The sequence below is a fragment of the Argentina anserina genome, chromosome 3 (genome assembly GCF_933775445.1).
Source record: "Argentina anserina chromosome 3, drPotAnse1.1, whole genome shotgun sequence".
Classification (NCBI taxonomy): domain Eukaryota; kingdom Viridiplantae; phylum Streptophyta; class Magnoliopsida; order Rosales; family Rosaceae; genus Argentina; species Argentina anserina.
In genome coordinates, this window is record NC_065874.1 from 14,110,866 (window position 1) to 14,125,150 (window position 14,285).

The following is a 14,285-nucleotide window of genomic DNA, read 5'->3' on the forward strand; positions in this document are numbered from 1 at the left end:
GAAAAGTACATTCCAAAATTTAAATTTTGAGAATTAGGATCGAGTTATTGTCACAGCTAGATTGGTAACAGCTTTCCCACCAGGAGTAGGAGAGAGGTTTTAGCTTTGTTTTTGCTTAGAGATCAAGATGTGTATGCAATTCAAGGCAGGCAAAATGGCAGAAGTGCAAAATTACTTGAAGTAACAAAACCTCATTACAAAATTTCTACAGCTCCTCAAACCATGAGAGTTGATTGCCAATACAGAGGTCAAATCCATCTAATTAGTCCATGAGCTACTTATTAGAAAAGCAAGAGTTTATTACATCTCTGAGCTGTCCACAGTATCATTTAAAAACATATCTGAATTCACTATCAATGCCTTAAGGAGTGGAAATCAAGAGTACAGTCACTAACACCAGCCAGATTTGAGATAAGCACACGCTTGTTTGCCACCTTTTCTTCTACCTGCAAAATATAGTAGCATTTTCAGCATAATTGTTATATGAGATCCTGCAAAAGTGAAGTAATAAAATTATTTAACTGCTTTCCGGCCAAATGAGTCGTAGGGTTTAATTGAAAGAGTTCTAATTCAGGTTACACAACGGATCCTAAGCATGGGATTATAAGCTGTGATGCACGGACACGTGGGAAAAATTGAATGCACGTATTGTACCCGTATCGGATATGGGTTTGATATGGATACACTACATTTACGTATCCTTGGCTGAAAATATGCACCCACAATATGTACTATATAGTCAACTCACCAGATACGGTCCAAATACATTTTAGATACGTTTTGGGGTATAATTGTCATTGCCACGTTAAAAACTCAGAATAACTATAGTACTAAACTACTAATTACAATTAGGTGGAGAGTCTAATAGCTCATTCTATTGTTGTATCTTCTATTTTGCTTGAACTTATTAAGTATTTAATTTATAAACTTATGTTTATTATAAAATTGATGGAATTTAGGTGTTTTAATTACTTGTTTGATTAAATATTTGAATTTATATATATAAGATATATATATATATAATATATATAAGATATATATATATATAATATATATAAGATATATATATAATATATATATATTAAATATTATTTTACAAAACGTATCCAAAACACTACATTTTAGAAAAAAAACGTATCCCCTATCATGCCATATCCGTATCCCGTACCCGTACTCGTGCATCATAGATTATAAGCCAACAGATCCTAACCATGATTATAAGCCAACATCATGGGAACTAGCTCTTCGACACTTTCTCTTTTCAAGAAAAGTTTTAGAAGTTTTATCCACAATCTAGTCAATCGGGTCAGAATTGGTGCAACAACAATGGTGTGTATAGTTGAAAAAAGAAGTCCTCACCACAACAAATCACAAAGCTATGTAAAGAGAAAATGAAGCAAATAGCAAGCATTTTTCTCCACATTGAAATGTCTCATAACTTATGTATTTCTCTAATATAATAGTAGCAGATAACTGCAAAACATGCCAATAATCCACTTAATCAAGGGAACACTTGTGGGTGAGTTCTGGTTATTCATGCAGGGCATTTTGTTGCATTTTCTGCTTTAAACTAGTTCACTTCCACAACACACTATTAGTTCACTTGTCTGGAAGCTACTGCCTTTACTTTAGTTTTCAAGTATTCTAATGTGGAGCAATCAAACTACTATTTAGTAAACTGGACTTTGGTGTTTTCAGTTATCTGCATTCCCTTGCGGATTAACAATCTACGGCTCATGAGAATCATCTTGCTCTAAATATGACTATATGATATTCCCAACTGAGTTGCAAATATACATACCAAAGGCACAACTACTTTAAAGATGACTGAATGAATAAGCACAAATAAGTGAAAGTAGGTGCTACAACCCATAACTAACCTGTTCTTGAATCTACTTAGTCCTGCATCTTGTTAGTAACAATATGGATTCGAAGATACCCCAACTCACCTGCTCTGATGTCACTCCAATCTTAGTACCTCAATCTCAAAATCCAAAACTGAATTAGGTTGTATCCCCCAAGCAGGAAATCCACTAGCTCCATAAGCATAATCCGGAGAGCACCGCAATCGTGCAACTTCTCCCACTTGCATTCCAAGGACTCCTTCGTCCCACCCCTTTATAACAGAGCCTTGCCCAATTCTGAAGGTGAAAGGCTGCTGCCCCGGGTCCTTAGTGCTCCAAAACTTCACATTTAAATCACCATTTTTTCCATAACCCGTACAATGAACCGTCACATTCTGCCCTGCCACCGGTTTGGGACCTGTTCCAGCCTTCAGAACTTGCTTCTCCACTCCCATCTTCACTCATATTTGATTTAAAGTAAGAATCATGTTAACAATAATGATCATAACCCTTCAAAGATTCTTGAAATCTTTTACCTTTTCCAATTACTACTAGAAATGCTATTAAGCAGGAACGTCAAAATACACTATGCCAACTATTACTGTGGGCACTCTAATCCTCTAATACAGAGAGAGAGAGAGAGAGAGAGAGAGAGTCAAACCTGCTCTGCATTATCTTTACCAAGCTCACCACCGGATTGAGTTGCATAGATTCCGGCACCCTTGGCATCCTTGCCGCTTTTACCGAATCTGAACGAGCAGTACTTGGAGGGTCCACATTGTTGCAGTGTAAACAAACATAGACAAGAATCACAAGATTCACAAGAACATCCATCATATGTTGCCTCCTCCACAAGTGTTACAGATTGGCCGAGGCTTAGGATTTCATATTGCATCTGATTCAATTCACGACGTTAATCCTGATATAAGCTATGGCATGGGCATGAGTATTACATTTTACTTGTTTATACTTGAGGTTCTTATATAGAGTTCAAACCACCCAAATTCGATTAGCTCTTGGAGGTCAGCAAATTTGAATGCGTAAGTGGTGCATTTGCTTAAGAAGTTGAAAATTGAAAGTTAACAAGTAAACTGTCAAATTTTATTGATAGAAGAGAGTACGATTTGCAGTACTGTATCTCGAATTCTTGATGATGTTTATCAGTGATGGTTAGTTTTCTAGTGAACTTGAATTGTGTACATGAAAATTCACGAGTAATTACTCTGTGTACCCGGAACACCACGTGACACTGTCATGTGGTGTATCCAGCCAATCATATAACTTCATAGTGTAGTAAACATGCACGCAGTGAAAAAGGTAAAAAATTATTTAAATACGAGTAACTAATCAGAAACAAATACAGTAAAAAATGGATCAATAACATTAAAGGGATACGTCATATGGACTATGTACCGGGTATATATAATAATTTATCTCTTTTTAAGTTCAAGTCAGCCAAGCACACATTACACACCACATCTCACGCAAACTTCATGTTAAACTCAATAAGAGTAGACACACACGCTCTATTATCGAATTCCTCCTAAAAATCTTCTTTAAATATGGATTGTTACAAAATTTATTCTATTTCAGGTCAAACAATTTTTTGAATTCCTAAACCTAATAGGATGTGGCCGGAGATGTTATTTTTTGAAATCCTAAACCTAGTAGTCTGTGTTATTATTGAGTCTCTCTAGAGTCTTAGTTTAGTGTTTTGCTCGAGGACTAGCAAAAACTAAGTGTGGGGTATTTTGATAGTCACATATTTATGTGACTTTTATTGTGTTAATTATTCATTTTACTTAACTATTTTGTAATGTTTTTATATTTTTAATTAACTTTATTTGTTTTTAGGTATTTTGAAGTGGAATTAAGAATAAGAGAGAAGAAAAAGAGAAAAATCCAATTCCTAACTCGAATATCTTAACAAGAAGAGAAAAATGTGAAATTTCGGCAATTTTCTGAGCACCACCACTTTTGGTGGTGCCATGCATTTTCGGGCTAATTTTATGGAGGAGCAAGGAATGAGCAACACATTGTTCTATTACAACTAGATCTCATATTTTTAGTTGAGATTTAACTATACCATTGTTCTCTCTTTCTCACAAAATCATGACTCCATTGTCAAAAAATCCACACCTATATTATACAAAAATCTGATTTTATTTTGGGTGTAATCATCACCTCTAGGTCTATCACTTCATTCTTTATCATCCACTTCTTCTATGATCATTCACTTCTTCCATGATCACTCACTTCCTTCCATGATCACCCACTTTTTTCTATGATCACAAACTTCCTCTTTTTTCACCCACTTATTCTATAACCAATCACCCCACTCACTACACCATTATCTCTCATTTTCTCTACTTTTTCCATCACCATTCTCCTCTATAAAAACTTCCATCACCACCATCTTCATACACACCATTTTTCCACAACCAACTAAGAGAAAGAGAGGGAGAGGGGAAGAAAAAAATAGAGAGAAGAAAAGAAGAAAAATGGGAGAAGACAGACATGGAGAGCCGAAGCAAAGTCACCTTTAATGTTCTTAAGCTACAACTCACATCTCCTCAAGGTGCTAAAATCTCATCAAGCCTCTACAAGAAAAAGGAAATTCAGTCTCTTCTCCTTTAATTCATCTCTCATGTATTCTTTGATGCTTTTATTCAAAATTATGTGTAACTAAATTCCTTAATAGTTAGGGACTAATCAAAGCTCTAGATATGTCTTTGATTTCAAACTCTTAATTGATTTATATAATTTTAGATGAGAATTTCTTCACTAATTGTTCATTGATAATTCTATTGCATGTCTCATTGGGTTAATACTTTGATGCATGTTTTAGGGTTTTATTATCTTGAATATGTATATGACCGAAATATCGTTGCATATTTTGTAAGAGATAACAAGTTATTTGCAGTTATTTGTGTGAAGTGATTCTTTAATAATCTAAGGCTACTGACATTGACCTTAGATTCTTTGTTGTTACTTAAACGTTCTTAGAACTTCATGGTTTTAATTATTTTGGTCTAGATACCGATATTTCACAGATCAATTAATTGAGAATATAATTAAGTCGATACCGATATTTCGCTTAACATGACAAGTAAGAGAACGTAATACGGTTAATGACCTAACAACATTGGCTTAACTGTGAGTGCATTCATCTAAATTATTGACATTGTTTTGGATTGATTGAAATATATCTAGTGGTGAAGAGAAGTTCATACCTATTGTTTTTCTCATATTTACATCCATATTTACTTTTTAATATTCTGTTATCAACAATACTTATGTCTTATTTATTTTTGTTCACCAATCAAACCGATTCCGAATACCCTCAAAATTTGTGTGGTAGTCCGCCACTATGTCCAGATAGTGTCTATTTAATTTCGTAACTTTTGGTTGAGTCTAGATTAGCTAATTAATTAGGTTTCCGCTCCTAGGTCGAGTCTGTCAGATTTCTGGTTTACACGTTTGTTTGTGTGTTTAAGTCTTAGTTTCACCAATCCTCTGCGGGTAATAACCTATATTTTCTATTTACTACATTGATATAATTGATTTAATAATAGAGTATCTTTGTAGGTATTTTTGCGCTTATCAACATACATACATACATACATACTAGGTTGGATGCAAGTGTTTTCCCCCAAAAATAGACATATTATAATAGGGTGTACATAAATGTAAAGCGTACAACACGTACATCTAGGGTTAGGGTTTCCAAAGGATGAGTAGATGAGCAGTGTATCGGACTATCGGGCGAGGTTGAAGAAGAAGCAGGCAGCTGAGAAACAACATTGCCTAGTTGGAGTGAGAAAGGAAGAAACTCGACGAGGTTGAAGCTAATCTGTATGTATGTACTTTCGAGACCTATGTTCTTTCTTTCTGTCGACATTGTGTACACGCCATCAAATTGAGCGACTGACAGTACCAGACTATATGCACTTTCATTACTGTAATATTGCTATAATTATCTATACAAATTTTCTGTTAGTGCAAGGTTTCATTTCGAATGAATTCTTGAAAATTATGTCACAAGTGTTGGACCGTTTCCTACTTTTCGATCATTTTTGGACAGTTCATGTTGCACATGTTCTGTTGACGCATTTGGACCAACTACCCATCAAGAGAACAAGATAAAACCAACCCAAACCACTCCATTTTCATTAGGTTTTGGAGCTCAGCAAATTTGAATCCAAAAGTGGTACAATTACAGGAGCTCCATTACAGGAAGGTGGAAGTTGATAGATATGTTCAAGTAGTAGTTTAACTTCATGAAATAAAAGGGTGCATAATGACCAAATCAAAAGCGAACTGTGACACATATGGCGCTGTATCAGTGATATTTAATAGTGTGGATTAGCATAGAGTGCTCAAATCGATGATATTTCTATGTCAATTTAGATTAGGCAACCAACATGTCACAGCTTACTGACGATGAACCAATTCAAGAACCTATATTCGTTCATCCTCCCTTAAGACAACCAATCCTTTAAAGAGGTAGGGAGCCGATCTGGACAAGATGTTCTGATGAAATTATTATATCAAATACAACATACTAGAATAGGTGTTTTAACAGAAACGAATTAGTTGCCCCAGCGGCAGAGCCACCTCAAATATTGCTCATCACAGGTTCTTAATGTTTCTGCGGAAGAAAAATGGCAGACCTTCTGCCTAACTAGGCCATTTCTCTACCTGCTTCAATGAATGTTCTTAACTATTTTAGCTCAAAACACCAATCCACCGGCCACAATAATTGCATGGTTTTCAACACAATAACATCCTCTGTTTAGCTAGTGATTGATTTCCAATGTATTCATCAGGCGCAAAAAGAACTCAAAAATCGAAAGATATCTGCAAACTAAGGGAAAAGGAAGATCACATGTTGTGTAAAAAGAATGTCTTGTCATATCTTCCCCATGACTACTTCAATGGTGAGGCAAGTGAATAAGATTCATGGACCAGCCAAAGCAAAACCAACCATTTTCCTCCCACACCTAAAAAGCACTCGAGTTGCTTCACCAAAACTATCACCATCCTTTTCTTTTCGCTTGCCATTCAAGACATGAAAAGAAAATAACAACTTACTTTAAAAGCATTGAGAAATAAACCAAAATTACCACTGGACTGCAGTTTCTAGTCTCACATCGCTGCAAATAACACACAACACTAGATAGAAGACTGGATGTTCCTGTCTTAATCCAAGTAGGGAAAATTACAAGTAAATGATAACCCCCCAAGTGGTTAAAGAGGTGCAGGTGAGTTAAATTTTTAACTACAAGCACATGAATTCAGTGAAAATATCACCACCTACTCCTACAAGTGTTCAGTTCACTTTAGACAGGATATAAGGTAAAGAAACCTTGTGAGTGACCAAACCTCAAGACCAATGTCTCAAACACAAAGCAATTTCCCCACCCTGACTGGATGGAAAACCACTTCTCTTCAGCCTCAAGCTGCCAGCTCCCATCCAGCAGACCAGAAGATGTATAAAGCCAGAGCCATTGCCCCAAGAGATGCTGCAAAAATGGCGCCACATGCTCCTGCAAAAATAGGCACTACAGGCACAGTTGGATCCCTGATAATGAGAGAAATTGAGTACTTCAACCAGCTCGAATTACGCAGTGAATGTAGTTCACATAAGCCTCAGCCCCCAATTACAAGTATTGTTTCCACAAGCAGTCATTTGAGACCAACTTTTGACTCAGTGGTAAAAACACAAAAGAAGAAAAAGAGAGGCACCGGGCGCCTACCAAGCATATGTTCTATGGTGGATGTTGCTGACAACAATCGGACTATTGGAATTTCTGTACACAGTTACAGGAATCTAAGAACTGATGTGAAGAAATTACCAGGTTAGACAACGCTCTCAGAGAGCTTTGAGAAGCCCAGCTTCTTGAGCCGGTTCGCTACAGGGCCAGCCCAAGCTCTACCCGATCCCCCACATTTGATGTCCACAACTTCAACTATATGAGGTCCTTTCTTGTTAGCTTTCTGCCTAATAGGAGTTTTATCCACACCAATATTATGAGAATCAAGCATTGGGATTTGACTAGTAGTTTTCATATGAGTTTTCGGTTTCTGGGGAATGTCAGGGCGTCTCTGATTAATGTAGGTGCTGGTTCCACTGCTACTGGCTTCATCAGAAGATTTCCTTGGTAGCTTTTTTGAAGTCGGAACACCACATGGAATAGAAACAGGAGCTGTTTGATGCTTATTTCGGGAAGAAGCAGCAGATGTTGGGGGTTCAACCTTGCTGGACTGAGTGGACTCTAGTTCTCTCGTCATCAGGGAACTGACAGTCCCTGTGGCCCCTACCTTGATAGATCCTCCGCCACCCTTTATAGCTTGAAGCTTCTGAACCATCTTCGTCTGGTCTCAATCAAAGGTTCGAGCAGGCAGACAACTTGGAGCAGGGATCTCTTATGGACTAGAATCTTGTTGAAAGAGATGTTACAACCAACTCAGTTCAGGAGCTTTCCTGCGATAGCATCAGCTAATGCTTTAAGATCTCGCGTGTGTACCTTGAGATTGAGAATGTAAGTGAGTTTGTGTTATAATTGAGTTTCTAAGCCTGAAGGGGTAAGGCAAGGTATCGTGTATAATCAGATCAACCTAATTATCACCTATCAATTATCTAATAGTTTTAAAACAAAAAGCACAGAATTAAAAGGAAAACGTATATGAGCCATTATTTCATATGATAAAGCATGAGATCAAGATTTGCCATGAATCATTATAGCATAATGGTAAGTGCAAAACCTTTCTCAACCTCCTTATGTCAAACCACACAGAAACTATCTAAGAACTGGTTCACTTCTCTTGTAAAGTTCTACAAATGCACATTTCCAAAAACTTTCCCACATGACCCAGTTCCAGAAACAGGTACTGTTGCATCAAGCTCAACAGCAAATCTATGGAATTAAGGTCCTTCTAAGATGAAGAAATGCAGGGGGCAAACAGCTATTCCTGAACAGCCCAGAAATAAATATCATTACTTCACTCCATTATCATCAGCAGTATGAAATCAAGATCTATCAACCCCCAATACTCCAATAACAGCAAAATTTAAGGCAAAACACTAAGTTTACAGGAACATATTATTATTAAAACCCAGAATTACTCGACTACTGATGGTGCTGATGAAACATTAAGATCCAAAATCAAGCAAACAAGAGATAGTAATGAGATCATATAAAGAGTTGAAGAGTAAGAACATACCGGAGAGACTGAGACTATAAATCCACAGCCGGAAAACTACGGATACCCAAGAAACTGAAACGTCTGGATACAAAGGCCACTTTCCAGAAACATATCCAAATCTCAGTTGAACGCAACTTTTCTGTTCTTATTGGAAGAGCGAGGGACTGTCAAAGCAAATCCCAACAGGGTATGTCTAATAATTACCTAATAAGAACACCCAATAATGCTAATCGAAGAAAAGCACAATAGTGCTGAACTGCTGAACAGTTTTTGCTGACCTGGTGTTTCTTTTCTTTTTCTGAAGACAAACAAAACCTCTTCTTATAAATTCTGAAGAAAAATGTAACACAAAATATTTAAAATTTTTATAATAAGGATTTTCTATGTCTCTGATTACTGAATTGAATTTGTGTAGTGCAGATCCCAGGAAATTGATTTGTGTCAAAGACTAAACACAAATGGAATTTATATATCAACAAATTTACTTCAATTAACCGTAATAAAAAAATAACAATACTCATTTTAATAACTCACACGTAGATAATTAAATAAATGAAATGATTACAATATACAAGTAAAATAAATAAAATATGAGATAATTTCTCTTACATCTTTAGTAGTCCTTAATGACAATTTAATACTTAGTAATTTTAAAACGATTTAGCGATACAATCATCAATGAAATTTATTTTCTCATGATGTGTCCTTGAGTTTCATAGTTTAGAGTTTAGAAAGTACTCATATACCTCTTCAAAGATAACTTTGACATGTTAAGAGTAAAGATGAATCTATGAAACGTTTTAGGTCCCCTTAGTAACCAAAACAAAAATGGGAAAGAAAGTTAATGGAAACAAATTTCACTCATTCATTTATTTGCCGTGAGATAGACTTTTGTTTGGGATGCACCCGCAATTGCCATGATCACAAACAAAGAAGCCTATACATGGCAAGTGTTTAACTTCGAAATCCACATCACGGATTGTTAAGCATTGACCTCTGGAGAGGGAGTTTTGCCTGGGATGCAGTCGCATTTTCCATGATTATTGCAAACAAAGAAGCCTCTACATTTCGGCAACTTTTTAAATTGACAATCAACATCACGATGGCATGGTGTTTCATGATCTGTAGCTACTTCCACTTGTGGAGGGGGAGTTTTGCCCGTGATGCACACACATTTGCCATGATTACAAACGAAGGAGCCTTTACACGGCAAGTGTAAAAAACGTTCGCAATCAACATCACCAACACATTGTTGATCAGCATTGGCCTCTAGATTGGCCTCTGGAGGAGGAGTTTTGCCTGGGATGCAGTCGCATTTTCCTTGATCATTGCAAACAAAAAACCCCGTACATTTCGGCAGTTTTTTGAATATGCAATCGACATCACGATGACACGGTGTTTCATTTGTCTCAGGCAATTTAGCTGCTTCTACATTTGGTACTCGCAACGATGCACCTATAATTCAGTATGATGTAAATTAGTTCAAATAATGATGTGGATCACGATTCAAGATTCATCAATATACATACAAACAGAGAGAGAGAGAGAGAGAGAGAGTACTTACAAACTGCAACTATAAGTAGACTAACAAAGAGACTCATCCAGTAAGAAGCCATGTCTAATGTCTATAGTGATCAAGATATATTATGCATTCACTTGCTCTCTGTCGAACTATTTATACAAGAAGAGATGAATCTTTTTGTGGTTATAGTACGTAGCAAGAAAGGAAATGTAAAACTATTGAATTCATATATACGTTTTGAGGTTGAATTACACCAATTTGATTATGCATCTAGTAATTGTAGAAAATAATAACGTGTGGTCAAATAATATTTATTATATCTCTAAAAAAACACTATTAATTTTTATACAATGGTAACACCAATGGCATACATGATATGTTGATATGCATTAACGTACTAGATCATGCATTCATACTCAACGCATGCACCAGTTTCTCATACAGATGTAATTATCACCGTTATCACCATAAGGGAGTATAATATCATACCAAAGTGGAGGTTTGCTCGATTTTTCCAATTATTCCTGGCTCTGTTTTTCTGGTCTCTTTCCTGTTCTTGAAGGCGGTGTTGTGTATCTCAGCCTTGCAAGCTTAGTGCATGGTGGTTGTTGGTACGATGCTAGGGGTCTGATTGCTGTGATTTGTCCGACGCGATGGTTCTAGTTTAAGCTTGGATTGGGTGTGGTGCATGGCGAGGCATGTTAGACGACGGTTATGGTTTGGGGTGGTACCACATGTCAGCAAACAAATTTACCGACTAATTTTTTTGACTATCCTCATTCTCATCCACCTAGATGAATGTCACGTGTCTTTTTTACTTACTATAGTTATACCATAGTTAACTCTTAAATTTCTTAAATTAATTATTGATTTGTTTTTACCATGTGTTATTAATTTATATAGATAATTATAGTTATACCATAGTTAATCTAGGACATATGACTTTCATCTAGGTGGGTGGGCATGAGGGTGGTCAAAAAAGGTGGTCGGTAAATTTGCTTCACCACATGTCGTTGTGAGCATGCAAGGCTGAGGTTATAGTTTTTTTTTTTACCCACATTTTTAGTTGTTGATTTAATGTGTTTAAGAAAATAGCTGTTAGAGTTACAGTGAAAAAATTATGGAGAGTCTAATATCCTTACTCGTTGATGTTGGATATGAGGAAAATAATTCTAAGCACCAAGGTGTAAGTGAAATGACAATAAATATGCAATGCATTCACTTCGAATTCCATCTCCCCCGCCACTAATAAACCCCTTTTTATTTGGCCTTCTCCCCAAATGGATTTAGTTTCTGTTCCAATTCTAGACGATTAATAATAAGAATGATACTATGAATCTTATTTATATGGAAGTTTTAATTTCCCAGAATGTATCCTAATTTTTGTTTCACCAACTATTAAAAAAAATACCAATATTCAACGGGGTAGGAATATTGAAGCTGTAAAATAATGTAATCGAATTAAAAAATAACACATTGGAGATGAGTCACAATCTCATTATGATATGTAACAATAGAAATCTCAAGATTACACGACTCATAAAAGTAATGTCTATAAGAGTCAACCTCTCATGTGTCAAGAAACACTAATAGAGTTGAAGAACTAATAGCGTACGTGATGTCCATACTATTGATGCAAGTGCAACTTAGTACGTGGAATCCCTCTCAATTGGTGATGTCTACGAGGAAGAGCTTTTCAGTTTCAGTGATTATAAGCTAAGCTCTATTTAGTCTTTGGTAAACTCCATGATTGGAGGCTTCTCTAAGAAGCGCTGGCTCTTTAGAAGAAAAGGCCGAAACACCTCTAGATCTCCTTTTAGAAGTAGAAGCTGAGCGAACACGCGATGTACTATAGCGAAATTAAATGAAATTTTCAAAATCCCACTGGATACCCTTAGAAACTTGATGGAATTACACGATAAACCCTAACATTGAAACTGTCTCTTCCTTCACCAGAGTCGAAGAGAGACTCAATTGCACTCGATTGTAGAAGCATATTTACATATCTCCATAACCTATGGCCTCTCTTTCTTTTGTCTTCATGTATCAGGATTCGATCCGAGTTCGATCGACGCCTCAATCAAGCTCTCATGATTTCTGGTGAGTAATGAAGTTTTGTTTAAAGATTTGATTCTTGTTCTTGGGAAATGTTCGATCTTTGATGTAATTATGGTGATTCAAGAACTGGGTTTTGATCGATTTATCTTGTGTTACAATTACATTGGCTTCTGCTATTATTTTTCTTAAAACGTGTAATTGAGCCTGTAAACATCGAAATTACTTTTAATTTTGATGATTGCTCTTATGGGCTTAGTCTGCAACTCTGCAATCTCATACTCTTCTGTTTATTAGTTTTGCATATGTCATCATTTTCGATTGAAATTAGAAAGTCAAATGATTGAGTACCTTGTTGTTCCATTGTTTTTAATGGATGCTCCAAAGAGTACCCATTTGAATTACCCTGATCATATTTACATCACCATTATTCATTCTGATTGCATATTCTTTTCTTTGTGTAATTGGGAAGGGACTAATATGTTTACACTATATAAACATAAGTATCAAGGTATGAGATTTCAGTTGAGAGAAACATAGATTATAGGTATTTGACAAATTGTAAGACATGCAGTCTGGGGATCTTAATGAAGCAAAAATTAATGATGTTGATTTTAATTACGTATAGGTTAATAAGAGACATGCATAAATGTATATGATCATTTTGTTTCCCCTATGCAGTATATCAAACCAAATATAAGAATATAATATGGTCTCTAATTATGTTGTGTACAAGCTCTATCTATCTTCTTTTTAGCCAAGTTGTTTTTAACTCTTTAGTTGAGTGAGCCTACAGGAAACACATTGAGGGTGTGCTAAGGAGCACAAATGGATAAAGCGTATCCCATGCTAAGGGGAAGATGTATGCAAGAATGCATGTGCTTTATATTAGTTAAGATATGGATTTTGATTCTAGAACTTGTACCTCAATTCTGGGGATTTGTCATATTTAGAAGTATTCAACTTGGTTGATGCATTATAATGTTCAGTAATGTTTTTGTAATGATTAACTGAATACTTATTATGATGACTTTATATATTGTTTTGCATGTATGATTGAAATACTGTGAACTAAATTTTCAGAGAGATTTTTATAAATTTGATTTTTCAGTTTTATGATTGAATGATGCCTATTTTGAATAACAATGATTTAGATGAATAGTTAATTTGTTTTCAACTTGAAATTGATCCAGTCTTCTAAAATCTGCACTCAATAGTTCTTGTTCTCACTATTTTATCATTGTTCTATGGAGTCTTATTTCTTAACTTATAAAATGGGAAAGAGTAAGAAACAATGTGAATAATTATTCTACTTGTCTTCTATTTAGTGAAACTTTTAAATTTGCCTAATAGGGAATGACTTTTGGAAATTGTGATATTTAAAAACCTAGATTATCTTTGTATTTGCACAATTGTGATATCAAGTTTACTCTTTAGTAAATGTATCCAGTATGCTTTTACCTGTTGGAATATCCCGTGTATATTTTCTCGGCTGACTGATTCCTTCTTACGTGTAATTTTTCAATTCAAATAAAGATAATTCTTCCATAGAACATAAGTTGAATTGTATGCCAGTAAGATTGGTTGTTTCCTACTAGATTAAGTCATGTCATATTATTGTTTTGTTTTGACTTGTGTTTACTATCATTAAGCTT

General features: G+C 35.5%; 2 protein-coding genes across 6 annotated transcripts; both read right to left on the reverse strand.

The window, feature by feature from the left end:
* Nucleotides 1-212: 212 nt before the first annotated feature.
* On the reverse strand, nt 213-2,614 carry LOC126788203 (peptidyl-prolyl cis-trans isomerase FKBP12). 2 transcript variants are annotated; one of them, XR_007671343.1, is made up of 3 exons: nt 2,506-2,614; nt 1,881-2,299; nt 213-446 (listed from the first exon to the last, which is right to left on the reverse strand). XR_007671343.1 is itself a non-coding variant. In XM_050514177.1 (3 exons), exon 2 carries the CDS (start codon nt 2,297-2,299, stop codon nt 1,961-1,963), a length of 339 nt encoding a protein of 112 aa, XP_050370134.1. In that variant the 5' UTR covers nt 2,506-2,614; the 3' UTR covers nt 213-446; nt 1,950-1,960. The 2 variants fall into 2 exon arrangements, 1 of the variants encoding a protein (XP_050370134.1); XM_050514177.1 differs by having other exon boundaries at nt 1,950-2,299.
* A 4,342-nt stretch (nt 2,615-6,956) lies between these two features.
* LOC126788012 (uncharacterized) lies at nt 6,957-9,224 on the reverse strand. 4 transcript variants are annotated; one of them, XM_050513962.1, is made up of 3 exons: nt 9,072-9,224; nt 7,703-8,374; nt 6,957-7,393 (listed from the first exon to the last, which is right to left on the reverse strand). In XM_050513962.1, exon 2 carries the CDS (start codon nt 8,214-8,216, stop codon nt 7,707-7,709), a length of 510 nt encoding a protein of 169 aa, XP_050369919.1. In that variant the 5' UTR covers nt 8,217-8,374; nt 9,072-9,224; the 3' UTR covers nt 6,957-7,393; nt 7,703-7,706. The 4 variants fall into 4 exon arrangements, with proteins under 4 accessions (XP_050369919.1, XP_050369918.1, XP_050369916.1 ...); XM_050513961.1 differs by having other exon boundaries at nt 6,957-7,408; XM_050513959.1 differs by having other exon boundaries at nt 6,957-8,331.
* Nucleotides 9,225-14,285: the final 5,061 nt, after the last annotated feature.